General features: G+C 41.5%; 2 protein-coding genes across 2 annotated transcripts; both read right to left on the reverse strand.

Annotated features, from left to right (window-relative positions):
- Nucleotides 1-1,447: 1,447 nt before the first annotated feature.
- Nucleotides 1,448-2,974, reverse strand: LOC119420481 (galactose-specific lectin nattectin). Its single transcript, XM_037687880.1, has 4 exons — nt 2,875-2,974; nt 2,094-2,225; nt 1,877-1,988; nt 1,448-1,554 (listed from the first exon to the last, which is right to left on the reverse strand). Exons 1-4 carry the CDS (start codon nt 2,893-2,895, stop codon nt 1,469-1,471), a joined length of 351 nt encoding a protein of 116 aa, XP_037543808.1. The 5' UTR covers nt 2,896-2,974; the 3' UTR covers nt 1,448-1,468.
- Nucleotides 2,975-16,250: 13,276 nt separating this feature from the next.
- LOC119420482 (galactose-specific lectin nattectin-like) lies at nt 16,251-18,237 on the reverse strand. Its single transcript, XM_037687881.1, has 4 exons — nt 18,215-18,237; nt 16,855-16,986; nt 16,637-16,748; nt 16,251-16,359 (listed from the first exon to the last, which is right to left on the reverse strand). The coding sequence occupies exons 1-4, from the start codon at nt 18,233-18,235 to the stop codon at nt 16,292-16,294; spliced, it is 333 nt and encodes a 110-aa protein (XP_037543809.1). The 5' UTR covers nt 18,236-18,237; the 3' UTR covers nt 16,251-16,291.
- Nucleotides 18,238-21,971: the final 3,734 nt, after the last annotated feature.

Consider the following 21,971-nt stretch of genomic DNA (forward strand, 5'->3'; position numbering starts at 1 on the left):
AAATTGTATGTCTTGCTTTGTTTGAAATACATTTTAAAAACTATCATGTTAAACTGATTTGCTTACAAAAGCAGTAAAAGCTTAATAAAAAAAATATTTAAAAAATGGTCTTTTTTTTTCGGGTTCAGGCCTCTAATTACAGTAAATTAGTCAGGTTGAGTCGGGCTCGGAAAAAAATGCTTATGGGCTCGGGCTGGGTTGGATTTTGTAGGCCCAAATAAAACTCTAGTCTTAAGTTGGCAGTAATGCAACAGAGTGGATGTAATCCACCGTAAAACACCAAAGAAGAAAAATTACTTCCTTTATGGAGTATTTTGAGCTGGAGGACTGGCATGCACATAAACTTGGCATGAACTCACGTGCACGCCACTGCTCCAGCTGTGTCAGGAAGCCTATGAAACTGTCCCTCTGTGTCCCTCCCACCACACAGACATGGAATGTAAAGGGAAGCAAATCCAGCTCTTGTCAAGTGCAGGACATTTTGGTGTCATGCCTCTCCTTTTGCTGGACAAGAGACAGGAGGTGGCAAAATCTGGGACCGTCTGACCAAAATCGGGATGGTTAACATGTATGTGAGGTAAAACCACTCAGGAATGGCTTGGTCCATATTTGATCTAGTGCTGGATACAGATTGGATTGTTTTTAACCAGAAAGTTGTTGTGTGTCTAAATGATGACCCAACATACTCTATACTTAAAATAATATTAATATATAATAATGAAGACAGCTTTAGCCAGATATTTTATACAGTATTCAAATAATCACCCTGCATTTTAACTTAATAAAAGTAAAACATGTATGTTAGTTATTGCACAAACTATCCTAAAGTTGTCCTGCATACATCTGAAATATGAACCATTTTGATGGTCTGTGCAAACCTGACACTGACAAGTTTGGCAATTTAATCACGTGTTAATTGTTAAATTTAAATGATGGTTTGACTAATATTGTCTCAGACATCCATCCATCCAGTATCTTTACCCGCTTATTCCATTTTAAGTCACGGGGGTCGCTGGTGCCCATGTCCAGCAATCACTGTGCGAGGGGCGGGGTACATCCTGGACAGGTCTCAAGTCCATCACAGGGCCACACAGAGACAAATGAGACAAACAACCATTCATTCCCTCACTCACACCTAGGGACAATTTAGAGTTACCAATCAGTCTGTGAGAGGAAAGTGGAGTACCTGGAGAAAATCCATGCATGCATGGAGAGAACATGCAAACTCCACCCAGAAAGGCCCCCGAACCAGGATTTGAACCGGGGTAACCCGCTCACTGAGAGGCAGCAGCTCTACCAGTTGTGCTACCGTGCTGCCTTGCCTCAGACAAACAAAGACAGAAACATTTGAGGAATTGCATTTATTCATGGTAAATTATCTGAACAAGACATGAAATTTGACCAGTTGTCCTCCAGAAGGGACATCTTTGAGGCTTGACCTCCTGCTGGAAGCGACATCATCATGTTGTCAGCCCACCAAAGGCCCATTTGCATCTTTAGCGCACACAAAAGCATTTTGTTGGCTGCAGACTTCATCATTGACGTAATCTTCTCCTGTAAACAATTAAAAAAAGATTCAAAATAAGAGAAATTTGAATTGTCTTGTCCTGAGTTTTTTCACCTGAACCTTTATTTATACAGGTTAATCATGTATAAATAAAGGTTGAATGAAATGGATAATTGGAAACAAAATACAGACTTTTAACAATGGAAGAATACCAGGTTTTGTCTTTAATACAAAGACAAACAGGTGTCATAAAGAACGACCAGATAAAATGATGTAATATATTATTTCAGTTAATGGGACCCACAAATTTAACCTAATTATTTTGTTCACACTGGAAATATATGTCTGCAGAGCAGTTGTCTCATGTACCATTCCAGTTCATATCCACGCAGTTCTCATGTCCACCCATGTTGTTAGGTTCTCCTTGGCCCCAATGAGTGTAGGAGAAATCAGATCCATCAGTCCATGTCCAATCACCATCCTGTGAAAGGAAGTTTTCAAACATTAGTTGTTTCAATTCATCCTGATTGTTAAAAGATCTACAGAAAACTCTTCCACTAGTTAGAGTTCTACACAAAATCCTCACTTGTCCCTTGGTGCCTCCAACCCAAGATTTTGTGTTGGTTCCAGAAGCTCTCATAATGAGTCTCCTGATGAAGTAGTACTCAGCTTCATCATGAAAGGAAGCCAACTCTCCAGCTTGGTCATTGCAATATGCCTGTGTGGAAAGATGGCAGCATAAATACAGCATCACATCTTCATCATTGTGACGAGCTAGTTGTACAAGAGTCAAGTAACATGGCAGTTATAACCTTTATGTGAAGTCACTGATTAAAACTGGTCTTCATCTGTTTTTAGAACTTTTAGGTTGGCAACTGATTCAAGCTAAAAATGTCACATCAAGGAACATCCATGACCCATGAAAACATTACTGCCTTAGATCATCCACTGGGGTCTAAGATAGCACTACGTAATATGCAGTTAGGTCTAACATAAGAAACACCCTGTTTTGCACCATTATATAATTACCAAGAACATTTTAAGCAATTGAAGATGTATTTTGTGATTGAGGTACATCTAGTAAAAAATGATAACTGAGGGAACACCCATTCTTGGTTTCTGTAGTTCTGCTTCTCATTTGAGGAACATTCTCATTTCAAAACTGTAAGGATGGAGAGCTTTAACTTCAAAAACAATAAATGGCCTGAACTTATGTAGCACCTTTCTATCTAATCATGAATGCTGATAGAATTAAACTTCAACTCTCTCACTGAAGGACAGCTGCTCTAACCACTCAACCACAGCTGACCCAAACAGTGAATCTAGACCAATATGCCACACAAATGTAATGAACAGTTTAGTTGTACCTCAGCATCTCCCCAGGTCATTTCAGTACTCTTGAACAAGAAACAGCGGCCCCGATATAAAGTCCATGAAGAAGGGCATTTGGGACAAAAACGGCATATAGCTACAAAAACAGAAGAAAGTGATTTTTTAAAATTAAATACAATTGAAAAGTAGTAAAGTACCAAAATAAGTTTTTTTTTTTTTAATAATGTAACTATTGCATGTAATACAACCATTTTTTTAAATCTGCAGTCCATTTGGTCTGATATATGGATAATTATAAATGCTCCACTTTATGTACGGGAGAGAAAATTCAAAGTTCAAATTTTATTCAACTTAAATTTAAATACAAACCACAAGTGTACATTTTGATTTATAAACTGTAGAAGTGTACAGTTGGAGGTACAAGACATTTCCTTTTGACAAATTTTTGTAAGTTTTAAGCAGCATAAAAATTGAACATTCTGTGGGAAAGTCTCCAAAAACTACAAAACTTAAACTGTGATTGTGAAAAAAAAAATCTGTTAAAAGTCTTAAAATGCCAGTTCGGACATATACAGTACATTCCAACTTTGTGTGTCCTGTTAATTATGTTTCTACTCTGAAATTTTTCTGAGACAAACATGGCTGGATTTGATTGTGTCTCACTTGTACAAATTGTTGCTACCAAAAGTCCTAACAAACTACTGCCTATGGAGTTGCACATTGTGATTTATATTTTACCTGTTTTTTTCTGAACTGTGAGAGGCATAGCTAACCAAAAATGAGGCAAACTGAAGAATAAGTAAAAAATGCTAATAGGTTCTTCTATGGTTCTACATTTATAGCGCCACTGATTTGAATCCCAATGGCAATAAACTTGGTTTAAAGAACATATTTGTGGAATTTTGTTTAACATAATAAACATTTTGTAGTTTCATGGATAGCCTAAACCAAAAAGCTTGTTGCTTAGAACGTATGGTGCACTGTTTTTAAAACTTAACCAGAACAACAAAAAGAAAAACATACAATAAATAATAAAAAAAATAAAAAATAAAAAAACCCACCTGCATCACAAAGTATCTGTGGATGTAAAATAAGTACAGAGTCAGGAACAAATTTCAACCTGCGTGTTGTGAGCATGAATGTTGATCACACATGCAATAAAGGTGAGTAGTACCAACAATATATATGTAAAGAATTTCATTCAAGCATTTTTATTTTATTTTATTTTTTTACTTGTTTTTCTATTACATTTAAAAAAGGTCCAATATGTATTTTTTTCCCTTTTTCTGGTATATATTATAACCATATTATATATTATGTTTATTTTATTTACTTAAAGCTGACTTTTTTGTAAACTTACATTTCCTCCGATCCCCAATCCACAAAGGAACAACATGAAGAGCAGACCTGATGACATCTGTGCAAACATCAGTGTTAATTTAAAGTTCAGACAGAAGGTTGAGTAAAAAAAAAAAAAAAATCTAATCTGCATTATCAATAATTATTAAACATGTTTAAATGGATTGTTACTAAAAGTTTTAAATGTCCTAATACAGTGAAAACAATTAACTTAGCTTTTGTCGTTTTTTAACATTAACATAATTTTAACACCAAGGCTTCTAAATAAGTCTTGTTACTATAATTACACAATATAAATATAATCAGGTCTAGATTTACTTTTTTCTTTCAGTATTGATGAAGAAAACCAGTCAGATTGTACCTTGTGATGTTTGATCCAAGCAGCAGTAGCAGCAGCAACAGCAGCAGTAGCACTTGCTGAAAGAAGGATGCCTTTGAAAGTGAACAGAGTACTTTTATACATTTACGCTGTTGGTGAACCTGTCAGTCAAGTGATGGCATGTAATGAGATAAAGATTAATGCTTTAGGGGGGAATTTGTTTGTGACCACCCTTCTCTCTGGTTGGGAACTGCTGAGGTTTGAATCAGTAATGGGAGTGATCGAGGTGTGTCACAAGGATTGGCCACACTGGAGGCCATTTCTCCTCATTGGTATTGTTACAGAACCTCACGTTTCCAGTTTTGTTTGTCTCTGTCCACCCAGCAGATTGGTTTAGCTGATAATATTGGAGTGGAAATGCTGGTTTGATTTTCCTTGAAAGAGTTTAACTATTTTGATAAAGAGATCTTGATTTTGAGCTGGATATTACAAAAGTTAGGCCTGCTTGATCATTTAGGGCAGATTTTCTTGTGTCCACAAACCACAATGCCTTAAACATGTATTTGATATTTTAGTCTACTTTAGGAAAACAATCAAAACAAAACAAAACAAAACAAAAAAAATACATCTTATCTCCTAAAAGAACATATCATCAACCAAGCATGGTTTTTGGTATGTATGTGGTGCTGAGGCATCTGAATATACCGGTATATGACCACTGGGCGTTCATTAAACCTTTGCCCTAACAGATGTACTGATCATTTGGACTAAAACAGTTGCACACCTTACATATTTGTGTTCCATATTTATTACAAAGGGATTATCCATGTTGATGCACAGCAAAGTTGTGTTGTGAGAGAAAAAAAAAAATCACTAAACTAAGTTATCTCATCACATTACAGAAACAGTTATATTTGTGAAAAGGTGATATGGCTCTAAACTTCATATTGTGATGAAAAGATGACATCCAGTCTGTGCACCCACCTGGTTGCAGGTTTAAACAGCACAAACACAATTATCACCAGGGGGATGTTTTATGCAACTGTGCATAAAGTAAAAAAAATAACCAAACACAAAATAAATATTTATACTAAATTAATCATGATTTGAAAACTACACGGAGCAGATGTTTGTCACACACTCTATGTTTAGCTCCACGTTAACCCAGCTAAGTATCAGCTACATGCCTCTTGTGGCTCACTTCATTTCTGAAAACTCATTTGTGCAAATATGGCCTGTCCCACCTGTGATTTATGAATGGCCAGAGGCAGCTTAAAGATAAATTGGTTTGTGCAGCCATTTCAGGGAATTGTTTAGTTGAAGAGCCTTGTGTAAACAAGTCAGAATTCAAAAACACAAGCTACTCTAATAAGTGGTCTGGTTACGAGATGGCAGAACTCCAACAAAGTACATTACTTTGTAAAATGAAAAGGGCAAAAACCTCCTTGATTTTTCGTGGTACACCTGTGGATCATCATTGTCCCATCAACCAACATCTACAAACAATTCAACCTGTGTTGACTTACTTCTCTCTCCACCCATACTCACCTCTGCTTGGATTATCAGAAAACCCATGACCTTGCTTATCCCTTGCTGGCCCCTTCTTAAAAAAAAAAAAACCTAAAAAAAAAACAAAACACAATAGTAAGATAGTATCTACTGTTTCAAAATATCATACTGCAAAGGATATTTTCAAGTTTCCTATTACCTACCTTCTCCTCGTCTTCCCTTTCAGCCCTGAACCTGTTGCTGCACCTGTAAATAGAGTCAAGAGTACAAAAACAAAGTGATCTTTGTCATCCTTAGTCTGCTTACCTCGGGGTCAACATTGATATAATCATGATATAATGTTCCAGCCAATCAAATTCCCAAAGCAAGACTGAGTAGGGACAGGCTCAATCAAGACTAAGTAAAAGTAATGACCATCATGAACTAACCTTACGGCGGATCCTAACTCAAACTCAAACTACCCAAGACAACCTTAGGGAGCTGGGTGGTATGGTCTTCTTGCTCAAACAGGAGTTGTCAGTGAGTCAATCAACTCCTCAGACTCTGACCCCCAAATAACCAGATATTTGCCCATCTGAGATGTTCGAAAGCAACATATGAAAATGTGGAGGTTTCATCGTCCAGTGCAACGTTGTGTTTAATCGCACCCCAGTTACGTACTCATCTGATTCAGCCCGCATAGCCGACATGATTAGCGTTCTAAAAGGTGAGGCATTCCAGTGGTTCTATGCTTACCTTCACAGACGTCCCATCGGAATGTTGACATTTGCTATGTTCCTGAAGTACTTCCTCTGAGTTTTTGACCACACATTACTTGAAGAAGAAGCAACTCAAAAATGTTTCACCACAAAATAAGGTAAAGAGACTGTGTCTAAGTTTGTTATTCATTTCTGGATTATCATAGAGGAATCTGGATGGGTTGAAACAGCCTTATATAGTGCCTCCATTAATGCCTTCAACAAACAAATTAAAGATAGTTTGCAACCAGAGACGTACCAGCAGATCTGGATAGTTTGATCACTCTTGCTATAATGATTGATAATAGGATTCAAGAAAGGTTTTTAGAAGAGGGCTACCACTCTTGTGATCACCTGGTACCAGGAAGTGCATTGTCCTCTCCTGTGATGTAACCCTCTGAACTAAAACCAATGCAGATTGGGTATATCTGACTCTCTCCCGAGGAGCAACATAGTTGCCTCAACTCCAACACTTGCTTTTACTCTACAAGGCTCATGTGATCACCTCCTGTCATCTTTGGGTAAAAGACAGAGTCCATCAGTAATCCAGGAGATACTGGTGGGCAGGCACAAATTCTCCAACTCCTGGAAAGAACATAAGTCTTCCTGTCCCGATCTGTATTAACACCGTTAATTTCCCCATTCAGGCTCTGATTGACTCTGGGGCAGAACAGAACCTGATCAACAGAAACTTGATGGATGAGCATCAAATCCCTACAGTGAGCTCGTCTCCCACGGCCTCAGCCCTCACCGGACAAACCATATCCGCCATCTCATTAAAAACAGTAAAGATTATGTTTTTTGTGTCCAGAAATCACCAAGAGACCGGTTAGTTTTTTTTTTGTCTTAAATTGCCCTTCATCTCAACTTATCCTGTGTTATCCCTGGTTAAGGTCACACAACCCTCAAATTAGCTGTGTAGAAATCCGAGTCGAGATGTGGGAAGAAAGATATTCCAAAATTGTCTTTGCCATCTCTCCAGGCTCATTTAACAACAACAACAACAACAAAAAAAAAAAAAACAGATTGTGAGAGTACCACTGGCTGCAGCTCTCCTCTCCAAGATGGCCCCTAATTACCACCAGCTGTTGGCCATATACATGATGAGATCCTGCACTACATAAGGCTGCAGTCAAGTGCTACTCTTAGCCAGAGCATTAAGCCATCTATCATATTTATGCCCCTCGCCAGTGTTTCTAAAATATTACAGAAACACTTACCTTGTTTGTGTGCGTGCAGTTATCCAGCCTCCTTGGGTCCTGTCCAGCCCTGGTTCTCCTTCAGTCCTGTTCCCTGTTCCTCGTGCCTTGCCCTACAGCCACTGACCTGCCTTGTCTTTCCTACCTGGTTCTTCATCTCTAGAGCCCAGTTTGGATTTGGCTCTGTGTCTCACCACCACAACCAAACCTGTAAGAGAAAAAAACAACCCAATTCATATTATCATTCAGCTCCTTCAACCAGACTCACCTGACACTCTTCTTCCTCCTCTGGGCTCCAGCACATCACCTGTAAATAATATAAACACTATAAATAATAAACACTGCTCATTTTCTACCCTGAGCAAGCTCCATTTACCTCCCAGGTGGAATGCATCGTTAAATAAGAGGAAATGTTACAAGTTTTCATCCAGCAGCAATCTGCCCGGTCCAACTTGCAAGAACTTGGATGTTTTTTTTTTATTCAATCAGTCAACTATTCTCTTCATTTCCTCCTACAGTTTCACCCATGCCACCGATACCGAGCTCCTACATGTACCAAACCCCTTCTAGTTTGGACCAAAATCGCCACACAAATGAAGAAATTAAATAGTATTTATTTTCTAGGAGAGATATTGCAGATTGGGCTGGTGCTGGTTCTGGTTTGGGTTTGGGTTCTGGTACTGCTTCCGTATCAGGGACAAGTCTATGAGATAGAGATTGGTTAGTGGTCGTGCATGAGACTATGGGAAACAGAAAAGTCAAATAAGATGGACCACTAACCGTCTCAGATGATCTTGCGGGTTCTGGAGACTGAAGAAGTCCAAACTGATCTGGACCACTGCTGGAGAAGCTGAGTCCGGTGAGGGGCTGCAGCTGGCCGTAGCGACAGGTGGGTGACGAGTCAGTTGAGGGCAGAGTCGTGGTCCAACCAGCCAGGGTCCAAAACCAAAGAGCAGATGATAGGAGGTACCGGAGGAGAAGATGAGGAGGCTTAGTAGTGCAGGCGAAGGTCAGGACCGAAGACAGAAAGCGTAGTAATCCAAGGGGTCGAGCGAGAGACGATGTACAGGTGAGTCGTGGGTCCAGGAGCTGGGAGTTCAAGCCGAGAGGTAAGGACGGGAACCAGGAGCGGGACAGGAACGAGGAAACGGGTAAACTAGGACAAGGAAACACTATGGCTACGGGGAAACAAGGCAGGGTCATGAACGCGAGAGCTTTACTTGCAGAGAACTGTTTTCATCTATCAAGCACCAAAGAGGGTACGCCTCACAACAGGTAATCATTAAACCTTCAGAATTCTTCTCAGGAGATCCTGACCATTGTGGAGGTTTTCTCCTCCAACACAAACTTGCATTCAAGGGGGCTCCTCTACTCTATGCCTCGGACATTGCTAAAATCACTTCCTTCATCGGACAGCTAAAAGGCAATGCACTCAGGTGGGCAAACTCCTTTCCGCAGTCCCATGATTTAGACACTGTACGTTATAAAGAATTATTGAAAGAGTTTCAAAGGATTTTTGACAGACCATTACAGGAACCAAATGCTGTAAAGCGGCTCCTGGGATTACATAAAGGCTGGTGACCTGTATCGGAACATGCCCTCGAGTTCTATATCCTCGCCGCTCAGACCGGTTGGAAAGAAAACCACCTTACGAGGTACCTTTTTGCATTCCTTATCTGACCCCATTAAAGTTCAAATTGACACACGTGATGAACTTGAAAGCTTGGACAAACTGATAAATCTAGCAATATCTATTGTTGATCGCTTCTGGGAAAATATTAAAAAGAAAGACTACAACCTCCAAAGACTCTCCACTTATGGGTTTGCCATTTCACCAGGAGAACCCCACACTTACAACCTCTCTCATGAAAACTAAAAGCCCCAGGTACACGTTACTTCAGGGTTTCCCAATTATCCTTTGGGTCAGGTAACGCGCTTCCCCACCTTACCAGAACCCAAACCGATGCAAGTGGATCACACGCACACCTATCTCCTGAGGAGAGACAGTGGCAAACATATTTTAACTCTTGCATTTATTGTGGCAATCACATACATTATCGGGCTCATTGCCAGTTTCGGGGAAACGAGAATGCCCAACTGTAAATAGGGAAATACTGGTGGGCACCTCTGCTCTTTCCTCCCCATATAGACTTGTATTACCTACCATCTTACAGATTAATCAGGACCGCCTGCCTGTCTCAGTTTCAATCAACTCGGGCACAGAATAAAATTTAATCAGCATGAACTTAGTCACTGAACTTTCTCTTCCCACCAGAGAGATTCTGCCCATTTCAATAACCAGTGTCACAGGTGAAACATTGGCTCAGATCTGCCTAAAGACTATTGATATCCATCTTATAATCTCTGGAAATTCCCATGACACAAAATGACTTTTTGTGTTTGAATCTCCTAACACTTAGTTAATTTTGGGTTACACTTGGCTGAAGAAGTACAATCCTAACATAAATTGGGAACTCAGACGAGTGGAGGGATGGAGTGACAAATGTTTAAAACACTGCACTTTGCTATATCCACCCACTCAAAACACAAACATCCCAAAGAGGAAGTTGTTATCACTATCATCCCCCCTTTTTATCATGACCTGGTCCCCATATTTAGTACACAGAGGGTTTTGGCACTACCTCCTCACTGTCCATACAACTGCTCTATTGATCTTCTTTTGGGCTCTTCTTTACCGGCAAGCCGATTATACAATCTCTCAGGCCCTGAGAAAGAATCCATGAAAAAGTACATTGACAAGTCCCTTGATTCAGGCATAATATGCCCCTCCACTTCTCCAGTAGGGGCAATACTCTTCTTTGTAACCAAGGCATACAAGACACTTTGGCCCTGCATTGATTACAGAGGATTGAACAATATAACTATAAAAAATAAATATCCCACGGATAGATTCCATATAGGAACAACTTGAATTTGTATTTTCACCAAGCTTGACTTCAGAAATGCATACCACTTAGTACAAATAAAAGAGGGTGACGAGTGGAAAACAGCCTTCAGAAATCTGCTCAGTTACTTTGAGTACTTAGTAATACCTTTAGGTTTGACCAACGCTCCCACAGTCTTCCAGGCCTTAGAAAACAATGTACTGAGATACTTTATTGGAAACTTTGTGTTTGTTTACCTGGATGACATCTTCATTTATTCTCAGGACAAGGCTGAGTACAACAAACAAGTCAGAACTGTACTTCAAAGATTCTATGAAAACCATTTGTAAAAAGTGACAAGTGTGATTTCCACGTACAATCGGTCTCCTTTGTGGGCTTTATTTTTGAAGGAGGACATTACAGGACAGATCCCGAGAAAATCAAGACAGTGGTGGAGTGGCCAGTCCCTGAGACCAGGTAACTGTTGCAATGCTTTCTTGGTTTTGAAAACTTCTAACAGCGCTTCAGAAAGGACTACAGCTGCATCGCTTTTCCTATGTCACAACTCACATCCACCACAAGGACATTCAAATGGACTCCTGAAAGCAACACTGCATTTGGTAAAGAATTATTTTTTTTCTTCTACTCCCATTCTCTGTCATCCTGACCCCAAACGTCAATTTATCCTATAGGTGAATGCTTTTGACATTGGGGTATGGGGCTGTTCTGTTTCAAAGGTCCCCCAGTGACAATATGGTTTACCCATGTGCCTTAATTTGACGAGGTTTATCCCAGGGTGAAAATAATTATGATATGGGCAACCAAAAATTGTTGGCAGTCAAACTAGTCTTGGAGGAGTGGCACCACTGGCTGGAAGGCAGAGAGACCCTTTTTTAATATATTTGGTCCAATCAAAAGAATCTTGTGTACCTTAGAGATGCTAAACACTTAACTCTCAGACAGGCACATTGGTCTTTATTATTTAATCGCTTCAACTACATTCTTACTTTCAGACCCGGTTCCAATAAAGTGAAACCAGATGCAGGCAGCCACCAGGGTGTGCCTGCACACACCCCACTACCCAGTCCCAGCCGGTGAGAGCCGCCAATGCACCGGCAGCAGGAGGGCCCACCACCAGAGGGGAGTACAACACACCAAATGGGGGGGGCAAAATTGATCCAAGAGAGGGGACCACCCAAAACCCAACCTGAGACATAAACAGGCACACAGAGACAGCCCGACGGACCCTCCGTCAGGCCGTCTATGTGCCCCACCAACCCGACAGGAACCACAAGCCGGCCCCAGGCCAGGGGCCAGAGCAGCAGGGAACAACAGCCAAGGAAGGCTGGCCCAGCGCACCAATGCTTCCCTACAGCCCCACAACCCAGACCTGGAGAGGCCCCGGCATGCCACCCATGCACTCCCCCCCCACACACACACAGCACCCCCCACCGCGAATGTTACATCAGGCCGACCAGCCAGCACCCCGTCAAAGTGAAGCCATAACCCTGACCGCCGCCATGAACCAACAACAACCACACACGCACAACCACAGCCGACCCTCCGCCAGAACCCGGCAGCCACCCCAGCCAAAGGGCCGGTCACCGCAACCAGGAACCTTGATCAAAAGATCCAAACAACTCAGGGAGAACCAGAGCACCGGCCCCACCCCCAACCTCCCCCCAAGGCCCAACAACAACCCACAGCCTAGACCCCAACCAGGCAGCCTACCCCCCTGCCCCCGACCCCAAATGCCAAACAGAGAACGAGGGTTTAAGGAAAACAGGAAGACCCAACTCCTCCCTCCTCCCACTCAAATAAGGTGTTGATGCATGTTGTTATATAGTGCATTTAAAATGGGGGGGGGTGAGGTGGTGACTGGCACAGACCCACCCTCTCCCCAGAGAGCATGCAGTGCCCATTCACCTACCCAACCCTTGCCGAGAACCCTAAATGTCTACATGCTACATATGAGAGTGGGCACAGGTCCCAGGGTGAGAATGATTACACATCCCACCCCCTATATGTCACCGTGTGCCAACTCCAGACCCTATATATGCATGTGTCATGAGAATGTTATATGTGAGTGTCTAGGTTGTTTAATAAAATTAGGGTCCAGGTCTCCACGAACCACAGAGATGGAGGATCCTCCCCGTAGCTCAGTAGTGCACCTGAACCCCAAGGCCCTGCTTGAGCAGTGGTATGATGGGAGTGGGCGGAGGAAGACGTTGGGGTGGGGAGGAACAACTGAGGTGGCAATGCCCTCCCAGGGGGCCAGCTCCCCCACTGACCCCAATAGGCACACCCATTCTCAGAGATCCACCAGGGGAGGGAGGCTCCAGTGAATCCATCCAGGAGCAGGAGGCAGCCGCACCACCAGGGACGCAGGCCATGGACCGGCACATAGCCCCGAGGACTGACCAGAACCTGGGCCAGCAACCAAACCCCTCCAGATATCATCCAGACCCCTAACCCGATCCCCAGCTCAGCACCCAGCCCCTCAACCAAAGAGGCCACCAACCTCCAGCAGAGACAATCAGCCAGGAGTGCCCAAACAGCTGCAGATAGCGCACCATGACAACCTAGAGCGCACCCCCACCCCCACAAAAGGACCGACCAGTCCACCACAGCAACACCCACAATTAGAGTACCCCACACAAGGGAGGGCACATGCCTAACATGCCCAGACATCTCCGGGCCAGCAGTGCAGAGCCACTCGAGCAAAAGCCCCCCCATCCACAGCCCCCCACAGCCCAGACCCCCAGCCAAGCACCAGACCGCAGCCACAGCCAGGCAGGAAGACACCCAGGATGAATCCACCCGTACCCTCCCATGGCCCACCCAGGAGCAGCCAGGCCAGTAACCTGCACCCGCCGTTAGAGGTAAAGTGTTGAAGTGGGTTCACAATGCCAAGTTCACTTGCCATCCTGGCATAAGACACATACTTCACTTAATCAAAGCAAACTTTTGGTGGCCCAAAATGCAGGATAATGTGAAGGGTTTTGTTTCAGCCTACTCGACATATGCACACAAAAAGCACAGCAACCAGCCTTCTGCGGCATTGCTTTTGCCACTTCCCATCCCCAGCCAGTCATGGTAATGCATCATTTTGTACTTCATCACTGGTCTACCAATTTCTGAAGGTAACTCTGTGATTTGTACAATTATTGACTGATTTTCTAAGTCTGCTAATTCCATCCTTCTCTCCAAGCTCCTTTCTGCTCTTGAGACTGCACAAATTATAATCAAACATGTCTTCCGTCTTCACAAAATTACACAAGACGTTGTTTCTGACAGGGGCTCTCAGTTTATTTCCCAGATGAGGAAGGGGTTCTGCCAAGCTTTGGGTATGACCCCCATTCTCACATCAGGCTACCATCCACAATCCAATTGCCAAACAGAGCGCTGCAACTAAAAACTGGAGACTGTTATTGGGTGTGTGTGATCAATAGCAATCCATCTTCATGGAGTCAACACTTGTCATGGATAGAATATGCCCACAACTCCTAAACCTCTTCAGCCACTGGGAAGTCCCCATTCGAGTAACCAGATAATGTAGGTTATGCTCTTCCTCTATTTCCATCTCAAGAGTCTGATATTGGTGTTCCCTCTGTCCAGCACCACATCAAATGTTGCAACAGAGCTTTGTGCCAGATGAAGGAGGCCCTGTCCAGATCTGTGGAGCAGAATAAGCAGTTCGCCGACAGACAACGATCCAAGGCAACTGAGTACAGGATCGGCCAAAAGGTATGGCTCTCCACTAAGGACATAACCTTAAAAGACACCCCAAAGAAACAGGGCCCCAGGTTCATCTGGCTATTTCCAATGGTCAAAATTATGAACCGGTCGTCTGTGCATCTTCAGCTCCATCGATGAATATACACCCAAACTTCCATGTAACTCACATTAAGCCAGTAAACACCAGCATGCTACACCCTCCAGCCAACCTCCACCACCACCCCCCACCTCCCGCCATCTGATTGGCAAGGAACCAGCCTTCTCCATTAGATGCCTCTTGGACGTTCAAGGCTGGGGCCGTGGACTTCAGTTCCTGGTCGATTGGGAAGGCTATGGCCAAGAAGAACACTCTTGGGTCCCCAGATAACAGAACTTGGACCCCGAGCTCATCACCTCTTTTTACAGAGCTTACCGTGAAAAAAGACAGATTGCCAAGAGATGATTCTTGTGTGTGTGTGTGTGAGCGGAGAGTGGGGTAGGATTCCTAGGTTTTCTCTACCACTCACCCTCTCCCCAGCTAATCATCACCTGATTCACCCCACCTGCCGCAGACACTGAGGAGGACTGAGACATCAACTGCAATTCGGTAATTTGTGGATGTTATAGTAAAGCCCCCAGTATACTCACATGTACATCCATATGCGGAGGTACGCACGTACGTACGCAGAGGTATGAGCGTACCCCCCAGGGCATGTCCATGCAAAGCTCAATTTTTACGACCGTGTACGCGGTGTCTTACAATAAACTGCCCAGCAACGGACTGTTTTGTATGCGACACCAATGTATTAAATGCCCTTTCTTCATCCCTGATGTGGTCTTTTTGTTTTTTTTGCCAAGAGGCAAGCGATCTCTTCCTCCTCCGTTGATGCCATGACTGAAATGGTGAGAAATTAAATAATTTGTCACGAGTGAATTAAACTCAGGTCCAGTGTGGCTGCAGGAGGGTCTGGAGATTTCCTGGTGGGCTGGTTTGATGTGTGGGCTGCAGAGCCAGCACTCCTTTTTATATGTATATTTTTAGATCTTTTTATTAACAACATATAAACACAGAACACCGCTGCGGCTGAGGCTGCCAGCGCTCGTTTATTTATTATTTTGACCTGTCAATAAATCCAGTAGGCGTGTCAGCAAATGACCAATGGGCAAACTCAATTTGTCCCGAAGGTAAATGCCCCTTGTCTGTGAAGCTGCTCTGTAGCCGCTCAGGGTGTATGCTGGAGTATGAAGTCTGAACCTTCTGCGTACAGTACATGCGTATGTATGTGTGAACGGACGTACGCGGGAGTATACTGGGGATTTAAGACAGCTTACGGCTGACTAGCAATACATTTTATACATTATTTAAATATTCACAATGCGTTTTAACATAATAAAAAGTAAAATATGTCTGTTAGTTTTTGTACAAACTATTCTAAACTGTCCTGCATACATCTGAAATATTAACCATTTTGTTGGTCTGAACAAACATGACAACAACAAGTTCTGCAGTTTGTAATCACATGTTATTTATTCAATTTAAGTAATGATTTGGCTAATGTTACTTCAGACAGACAATGACAAAAACATTTGAAGACATGCATTTGTTCACAGTAATTATCTGAATAAGACATGAGATTTGACCAGTTGTCCTCCAGAAGATATATCTTTGAGGCTTGACCTCCTACTGAAAGTGACATCATCATGTTGTTCGGACAACAAAGGTACATTTACACATCTTTAGCACAAACAAAAGCATTTTGTTGGCTGCAGACTTCATCGTTGACGTAATCTTCTCCTGTAAACAATAAAAAAAATATTCAAAATAAGAGAAATTTGAATTGTCTTCTCCTGAGTTTCCTTTCTTCTGAAATGAATAATTGAAAACAAAACACAAACTGTTAACAATGGAGGAAGACCATGTTTTGTCTTCAATACAAAGCTAAACAGGTGTCATAAAGAATAATCAGATAAAACCCTGCAATATTTTCAGCTAAAGTGATCCACAAATTAAATCTAATTATTTTGTTCACACTGGAAACATCTGTTTAAAGAGCAGTTAATGTCTCATGTACCATTCCAGTTCATATCCACACAGTTCTCATGTCCACCCATGTTGTTTGGTTCCCCTGGGCCCCAATGAGTGTAGGAGAAATCAGATCCATCGGTCCATGTCCAATCACCGGACTGTGAGAGGAAGTTTTCAAACATCAGTTCTTTAACTTCATCCTGATTGTTAAAATATTTTCAGAAAACTGTTTCCACTAGTTAGACTTCTAAACAAAACCCTCACTTCTCCCTTGGTGCCTCCAACCCAAGATTTTGTGTTGGTTCCAGAAGCTCTCACAATGAGTCTCCTGATGAAGTAGTACTCAGCTTCATCATGAAAGGAAGCCAAATGACCATTTTGGTCAGTGCAATATCCCTGTGTGGAAAGATGACAGCATAAATGCATAATCACATTTTCATCATTGTGATAAGCTAGTTGTACAGGAGGCAACAAACTTTGGCAGTAATAACGTATTTGTGAAGTATCTGATTAAAACTGGTCTTCATCTGGCGTTAGAACAATCAGGTTGGCAACTGATTCAAGCTAAAAATCCATGACCAATAAACACATCACCTTGGATCATCCACAGAGGTCTAAGACAGTTCTGTGTTAAATGTAATTGGGTCTAAAATAAGAAACAACCTGCATTGCACCATAATATCATTATCAAGAATACATTTTAAGTAGTTGAAGATTTAACTTGTGACCTAGGTAAAGTCCATCCATCCATCCATTATCTTTACCCGCTTATTCCATTTTGGGTCACGGGGGTCGCTGGTGCCCATGTCCAGCAATCACTGTGCGAGGGGCGGGGTACACCCTGGACGTGTCGCAAGTCCATCACAGGGCCACATAGACACAAACGAGACAAACAACCATTCACTCTCTCACTCACACCTAGGGACAATTTAGAGTTACCAATCAGCCTAACATGCATGTTTTTGGTCTGTGAGAGGAAACCGGAGCACCCGGAGAAAACCCACGCATGCATGGAGAGAACATGCAAACTCCACCCAGAGAGGCCCCTGGACCGGGGTTTGAACCAAGGACCTGCTCGCTGAGAGGCAGCAGCTCTACCAGTTGCGCCACCGTGCTGCCCCACCTAGGTAAAGTAAAAATGTTAATTTAAGGAACAGCCATTCTTTGTTTCATTAGTTCTACTTTTCATTTGAGGAACATTCTCATTTCATATTTGTAATGATGGAGTTTTAACTTCAAAAGCAGTAAATTGACTGAAATTATGTAGCACCTTTCTATCTAATCAAGATACTCACAGTGCTATACAACACAATATGTGTCCTTATTTACCTCCACACACCCACATTCATACAGTACTCTACTAGATCTCTAAAATGCTAATCTGAATCTGTAGAGACTAATCAGTGCTTTAAATCACTTTCATACACCGATGGGACGCACATCAGAGGTAATGAGGGGTTCAGTGTCTTGCCCAGGGACACTTCAACATGTGAATGCTGGTAGAATTAAAGCCCCAACTCTCCTGTTGGAGGACGACTGCTCTAACCACTAAGTGACACCTGCCCCAACAGTGATTACAGACCATCATTCCACACAGATACAATGAATCGCTAGATAGTTGTACCTCTGCATCTCCCCAGGTCATTTGAGTACTCTTGAACAAGAAACAGCGGTTTCGAAATAAAGTCCATGAAGGAGGGCATCTCTTACAAATAAAGCAAACTACAAAGACAGAAAAAAAAACAGTGATTACATATGACTGAAAAGTAGTAAATGACCAAAATGAGGGTTTTATTAATGTGACACTTTTGCGTGAACTACAAGCACTTATTTATATGTAATTCATTTGGTGTGATATATGGATTATTAAAGACTATCCACTTTAAGTTTGGGAGAGAATATTCAAAATTATTTTTTTATTTAACTTAAATTTAAATTAAAACCACAAGTGTCCTGTTTAATTATACTTCCACTCTATTTTTTTTTTTCTGAGACAAACACGGCTGGATTTGATTTCATCTCACTAGTACAATTTAAAAGTCCTAAAAAAAACTATTGCCTATGGAGTTGCATGTTGTGATTTATATTTTACCTGAAACTTTCTAAATGCTAATAGGTTCTTCAATGGTTCTACATTTATGTCTCCATTGATTTGAATCCTAACAACAAACTTGGTTTAAAGAACATCTTTGTGGGAATTTGCTTAACATACTAAACATTTTGTGGTTTCATGGATAGCCTAAACCAAAAAAAAAAAAGTCTCAGAATGTCTGGTGCACTGTTTTTAAAACTTAACCAGTACAAATAAAAAAAGTAAAGTAAAACACTCACTTGGTTGTGCATCACAAAATATCTGTGGACGTAAAAAAAAGCACAGAATCAGATTTCAACCTGCTTGTTGTGAGCATGAATGTTGATCACACATGCAACAACAGGTGAGGAGTACCAAAACTATTTATATAAAGAATTTAATTCAAAAGTTTTTTTTTTTATTTTCTTGTTTTTTCTAATAAATATTTTAAAAAGTCCAATATGTTCTTTTTTGGTACATAATGTAAATATATTATATTCATTTTATTTACCTAAAGCTGACTTTTTTTGTAAACTTACATTTCCTCCGATCCCCAATCCACAAAGGAGCAACATGAAGAGCAGACCTGATGACATCTGTGCAAACATCAGTGTTAATTTACAGTTCAGACAGAAACTTAGAGTAAAAATAATTCAATCTGCAATATCAATATTTGTTTTAAATGGATTGTGGCTAAAGGTTTTAAAAGGCCCAATACAGTGAAACAATAAATGTAGCTTTTGTTAAATACATTAACTTAATTTTAACACCCAGGTTTTATAAGTAAAGTCTTGTTACTATTATTATACAACATAAATGTAGCCAGGACTAGACCGACTTTTTATTTGGTATTGATGAAGAAAAACAGCCGGATTTTACCTTGTTGTGATGTTTGGTCCAAGCAGCAGCAACAGCAGCAGCAGTAGTAGTACCTCCTGAAAGAAGGATGCCTTTGAAAAGTGAACGTTGAGCTTTTATACATTTACGCTGTTGGTGAACCTGTCAGTCAACCTATGGCATGTAATGAGATAAAGATTAATGTTGTAGGGGGGGATTTGTTTGTGACCACCCTTCTCTCTCGGGTTGGGAGCTGCTGAGGTTTGAATGAGTAATGCGAGTGATTGAGGTGTGTCACAAGGATTGGCCACACTGGAGGTCATTTCTCCTCATTGGTAGTGTTACAGAACCTCACATTTTTATAAAGGGATCATGATTTTGATCTGGATATTACAACAATTTGACCTGTTTGATTATTCTGGGCTACTTTTCTTGTGTCCACAAACCACAATGCCCTTAACATGTATTAGTTGTTTTTAGTGTATTGCAGAAAAAAAACAAAAAAACAACAACTATTCTCTCCTAAAATAACTTATCATCAACCAAGCATGGTTTGTGGTATGCATGTGGTGCAGAGGCAGTTGAATATACAGGTATAAGACCACTGGGCGTTCAGTAAACCTTTGCACTGACGAGATGTACTGATCATTTGGACTAAAACATTCAGCATGAATTACATATTTGTGTCTCATATTAAATACAGAGATCCATAATGATGCACAGCAAAGTTGTGTTGTGAGAGAGTGGTAAAAAAAATCACTAAACTAAGTTATTTCATCACATTACAGAAACAGTTATATTTGTGAAAAGGTGAAATGGCATTGAGACTTAATAATGTGATGAAAAATGACATCCAGTCTGTGCACCCACCTGGTTGCAGGCTTAAACAGGACAAACAGAATTATCACTGGGGATGTTTTATGCAACTGTGCATAAAGTTTAAATATAACCAACCACAAAATGAATCTTTACAAATTTATATTTGTAATTTTTAAATTAATCATGTTTTGAAAACTATACAGAGCAGATGCTTGTCACACACTCTTTATGTTGAGCTCCATGTTAACCCAGCTGAGTAACAGCTACATGCCTCTTTTGGCTCACTTCATTTCTGAAAACTTGTCTGTGCAAGAAGTGTCCGGTTCCAGCTGTTATGTATGAATGGCCAGAGGCAGCTTAAAGATAAACTGGTTTGTGCAGCCATTTCAGGGAATTGTTTTGTTGAAAAGGCTTGTTCAGTATAATCACGATACTGAGCAAGTTATGCTTCAAACAGTCGGTCCCAGTGGTTGGGTCAGATATGAACGGTCACACGTTTCACAGACTGCTCTGTTAACACAAACTACTTCAATAAGTGGTTTGGTTACAAGATGGCAGAACTCCAACAAAGTGCAATACTTTGTAAAATGAAAAGGGCTGTAAAGACCTTTTTCACACTAAATGATGATGCCACTACAGTTTTCTCAATCTTGTGAAAAGTCATTACTCACTTGCTGGATTAATGCTGTTGGTTGGTTAATCTGAACTGTAGGATTCCTGAGTCCTCTCTGCCACTCACTCTCTCCACAGCTAATCATCACATGAGTCATCCCTCCTGAAGCAGACTGAGGAGGGCTGACCTGGTTGTGTATGTAAACTCCTGCCAGATGTCTCTTCAGGGCTGGGACATCAACTGCCATTTGGTAAATAATGGACAGCCAACTAACCCTTTAATTACAGCTGGTTCTAACCTGCTGTGGTTTTCTTCAGGGAATCCCATGTACTGCTCACCTTAGTCTTTCCAAAGACCTCCTTGCTCCTTCGTGGCACACCTGTAGATCAATGTTGTCCCATCAACCATTATCTACAAACAATTCAGCCTGTGTTGACCTGCTCCTCTCTACACTGATATTCATCCCTGCTTGGATCACCAGAAAACCCACGACCTTGCTTTTCCCTCAGTGGCCTCTACTCCAAGATGCAACAGTAAGATGCACTGCCTGGCCCAAAAAAAAAAAAAGTTGCCAGCAAAAAAACAGGACACACAATGATATTTTGTTGGACCGCCTTTATCTTTGATTACGGCATGCATTCACTGTGGAATTGTTTCAATAAGCTTCTGCAATGTCACAAGATCTATTTCCATCCAGAGTTGCTTTAATTTTTCACCAATATATGTTATTGATGACTAGGCACTAGACATGATGGGTGCATCACTTCACCTGCCTTTCTTCTTACCCTGATGCACCCATCACTCTGGAACAGGGTAAATCTGGACTCTTCAGACCACATGACCTTCTTCCATTGCTCCAGTGTCCATTCTTTATGCTCCCTATCAAATTGAAGCCATTTGTTTCCGGTTAGCCTCACTGATTAGTGGTTTTCTTAAGGCTACACAGCTGTTTACTAGTCCCAATTCCTTGAGTTCCCCTTGCGTGGTGCATGTGGAAATGCTCTTACTTTCACTACTAAACATAGCCCTGAGTGCTACTGT

Source organism: Nematolebias whitei, chromosome 14 (genome assembly GCF_014905685.2).
Source record: "Nematolebias whitei isolate Nwh7 chromosome 14, NemWhi1, whole genome shotgun sequence".
In the NCBI taxonomy this organism is placed as follows: Eukaryota; Metazoa; Chordata; class Actinopteri; order Cyprinodontiformes; family Rivulidae; genus Nematolebias; species Nematolebias whitei.

Excerpts from the sequence above, each read along its gene's own strand:
- LOC119420481 (XM_037687880.1), bottom strand. The coding sequence starts at position 2,895 with ATGACCTGGGGAGATGCTGAG. Across the intron at positions 1,989-2,093 it reads TTGGAGGCACCAAGGGACAA|GATGGTGATTGGACATGGAC; the intron begins GTGAGGATTTTG and ends TTCCTTTCACAG. Across the intron at positions 1,555-1,876 it reads CGTGGATATGAACTGGAATG|GAGAAGATTACGTCAATGAT; the intron begins GTACATGAGACA and ends AATTGTTTACAG.
- LOC119420482 (XM_037687881.1), bottom strand. The coding sequence starts at position 18,235 with ATGACCTGGGGAGATGCAGAG. Across the intron at positions 16,749-16,854 it reads TTGGAGGCACCAAGGGAGAA|TCCGGTGATTGGACATGGAC; the intron begins GTGAGGGTTTTG and ends TTCCTCTCACAG. Across the intron at positions 16,360-16,636 it reads TGTGGATATGAACTGGAATG|GAGAAGATTACGTCAACGAT; the intron begins GTACATGAGACA and ends TATTGTTTACAG.